The sequence below is a fragment of the Myotis lucifugus genome, unplaced genomic scaffold, assembly GCF_000147115.1.
Source record: "Myotis lucifugus unplaced genomic scaffold, Myoluc2.0 scaffold_11636, whole genome shotgun sequence".
NCBI classification, from domain to species: Eukaryota; Metazoa; Chordata; class Mammalia; order Chiroptera; family Vespertilionidae; genus Myotis; species Myotis lucifugus.
In genome coordinates this window covers 1-3,234 of record NW_005882684.1, presented here as the reverse complement: position 1 = coordinate 3,234, position 3,234 = coordinate 1, and the positions used below count along the sequence as shown (strand labels likewise).

General features: G+C 56.7%; 1 protein-coding gene across 1 annotated transcript; it reads left to right on the top strand.

The window, feature by feature from the left end:
- Window positions 1-1,341: 1,341 nt before the first annotated feature.
- Window positions 1,342-2,939, top strand: LOC102426080 (cytosolic 10-formyltetrahydrofolate dehydrogenase-like; the record flags this gene model as incomplete). Its single annotated transcript, XM_006109558.3, has 2 exons — window positions 1,342-1,507; window positions 2,834-2,939. Coding segments are annotated over 2 exons (272 nt in total), but the record flags the coding sequence as incomplete, so codon positions are not given.
- Window positions 2,940-3,234: the final 295 nt, after the last annotated feature.

Here is a 3,234-nt window from a genome sequence, read left to right as displayed (position 1 = left end):
GGACACCAGCCCAGGTTCGCCTGAGCTTGTCACACATCTGCGGTGAGTTGCCAGGTCAGCGGGAGCACTTGGCGACTACGTTGGGTGGCTCATCCTTGTCCTTGCGGTTCTCTCTGTTCTGCAGTTTGTGCTCGGGCACGTGCAGGGCCCATGGCAGGACCCCCGAGAGCGGGAGTGGAGCTCACTCAGCTCCACTGGGGGAGGGCAGGGCTCGGATTCCCAAATGCAGGGAGTGAGCTGCACATCCAGGAGACGCCCCAAGGTTGCTCTTGCTGTCCTGGGGAGACAGGGGAGCAGTTGGGTGGCCAGGCAGGAGTAAGCGAGGCCCCCCGACTTGGGGACTCTGCAGGACCGTCAGAGGAGCTAAGGGGCCCTGGCCGGAGGGCAGGGGTTGGGGACTGAATGCCTCCTGCATCCTTATGGCTGGGCTGGGGGTATGGAGCCTGCACAGGAGTGAAGTGGCCCTGGCCACAGGGGAGGAGGCCAGTCGGGTCTTACCTCGAAGAGGCTACAGTTAGGGCAGAGATGTCCTTGCTCCGTCTTAGGAAACCAAGGAAGGAGCAGGGGAGCGGGTGATAATAATGGGAGGTGCTAACTCTAGCCTAGAGCCCTGACTATCCGGTGCTGCCCCTCCACCCCCACATGATGGCTATGTTCACCTGAATTCCTTTTCCTATCACAGCATCCCACACCCCGATCTTTTCTGTCTCTCCCCATCCCAGCCCCAGAATCGGCAAGTACATCTGGTACACCCCTTGAGGAGACCCAGGCCATCTCTAGGTAGCAAAGCCCAGACCTACTTGTATGTTGACTTCCTGGAGAAGGGGGCCTTCAAGTTCGATTCTGAAGCAGGCAGAAGTGGGGGTGAGCGGGGTGGACTCAAGGCCCAGGGTTCTCCATTCCACTCAGCGCCTGTCCCACCTTGTCACCAGGGCCTTGCATATACTGGACTCCCGGGATAAGCCTTCCTTCAGCTTCTTAGTCCGTGAAGCTGGGTGCAGGACCAGTGTAGAGACTGTGCTGCCCCCAGTCCAGCCTCCCTCACTCACAGGCACACCTGTCTCTCTTTTCCATTCACCCATATCCCTGCGCAACTGTGTTTCCCAGTCCATCTGACACTGGGCTCAGGTCTCCTTGCACGTAGCATACTGAATTTCAGCCTGGGAGGCAGGCTGGGAACAAGAATATGGAATGTCTTGAGTGCCAGAAACCGGCGCGTGGACTTTCTTCAGGGGCCAATGATTGGTCCTGAAAATGCAAACATGGGAAGGGGGTCAGTTACTGAGCAAAGTCAGAAACTGCAGCCGCTGAGTGAGACCTGACTGGGAGGACTTTCCGCAGGTAGAAGAGGTGAAGAAGATGAAGATTGGCAACCCTCTAGACCGGGACACCAACCATGGGCCGCAGAATCACCAAGCCCACCTCCGGAAGCTGATAGAGTACTGCCAGCGCGGCGTGAAGGAAGGGGCCACTCTGGTCTGCGGTGGGAATCAAGTCCCTCGGCCAGGTCAGTCAGAGCACTGCGGGCCCACTTGGGCAGACTGAGGCGGCAGGCAGCATGGCCTGTGGTTTCTTGCTCAGCTCTAACAGGAGGTATGTGAAGGCCTGGTGCCTGCACAATCAGACTCCCAGGTCTCAGGCCCCATGCAATCTCTTGGATGGGGCGGCCTTGGCTAGCTGGACACCTGTCACACCAGGTGTGGGACTGGCAAGGTGAAGGCTGGTTTAATCTATATTGTAGTGGACTCTGACTTGCCACTAACGTCACTGCATCCTTGACATTCTTTCCTCCCATGGGTTCCATGGCCCTGGAGTGCATGGTTTTCCCATCTTTGGCCATTACTTCTTGGCAGTTGCTCTTTGCTGGAAGCTCCCTCTTAAATGGAGGTAGATCCCCAGGTCTGTCCTGAGTTTGAAGCACTTCTTATGTTAGACACTTTTCCTAGAGCGGTGGTTGGCAAACTGCAGCTTGGCAAACCGCGGCTCGTGAGCCACATGCGGCTCTTTGGCCCCTTGAGTGTGGCTCTTCCACAAAATACCGGCTCTTCCACAAAATACCGACTTCTGCACATGGGCCACAAAGTTTCAATCGCACTGTAAGTGCGTGCCTGCACGTGGTATTTTGTGGAAGAGCCACACTCAAGGGGCCAAAGAGCCGCATGTGGCTCGCGAGCTACAGTTTGCCGACCACGGCCCTAGAGGACCTCACTCTCAGCAATGGCTCGGATGCTCCCAAATATCTGTCTCCAGGCTCCTCCTCACTCAGGATTCCTGACTACCTGGACACCTCCACCTGCATGTCCCCCAGGCCCTTCAAACTCAAGGGTACCAAATCCATCACATCATCACAGCAGCCCTAGAACCAACCTGATCCCAGACACACACACCAGTATCTCTAGAACCTTCCATTTGATTAAGTCAGCAGAGCCAGAGGGGCCGGAGCCACTGGTATGGACTGTTTGCGCTGCTTCCCCTTAGACTGCCTGCTCCAGAGGCACAGGAGCGCATGTCACCAGAAAAACCCAAGTCTTTGTCATAGTCTGGAGCTTCTGTGCTGGTCTTGGACAGACTTGGACCCCAATGTCAGCTTTATCATAGACCAACTCTTAGCCTCATTTTCCTCAGCGGCGTTTAGTTGAAAGGGTTGTGAGGCTGAAGTGAGCTCACATGTCTGGGACAGGAAAGCCATGCACAGAGGGTGGCATCACCATACAGGTATCACACATGGCATTGCTGGAGTGGGATGTGCGTGTGGCTGGCGGGACCCAGCCTGGAGGGGAGAGGCTGCTGGAGGAGGGCTTCCCCATGCCGTGGGCCTCTGTCTCCCCCACAGGTTTCTTTTTCGAGCCAACTGTTTTCACGGACGTGGAGGACCACATGTTCATAGCCAAGGAAGAGTCCTTCGGGCCTGTCATGGTCATCTCTCGGTTTGCCGATGGGTAGGGAATCCTGCTTTTGTCTCTCAAGAGCCTGATGTCTTGCCACGTGTTACGGGTTCTCCACATGAGCTTGTGGGAACTCAGAGGGGAACTCAGACAGGTGGGGGGCTGTGGATGCAGCCCGGCTGCCTGCCGAGGCCGCGTCAACCACTGAGGTGAGGAGAGCCCCAGGGCACTGGCAGGGCTTTGGGTCCCCAAGTGAGCATTCCTCAGCCTTTGGATGTCTCTCCTGGTGTGTTTGGGCTGTGTCCTCATCATCTACTGCTGTGTAATAAACCACCCCAAGACAGCGGCT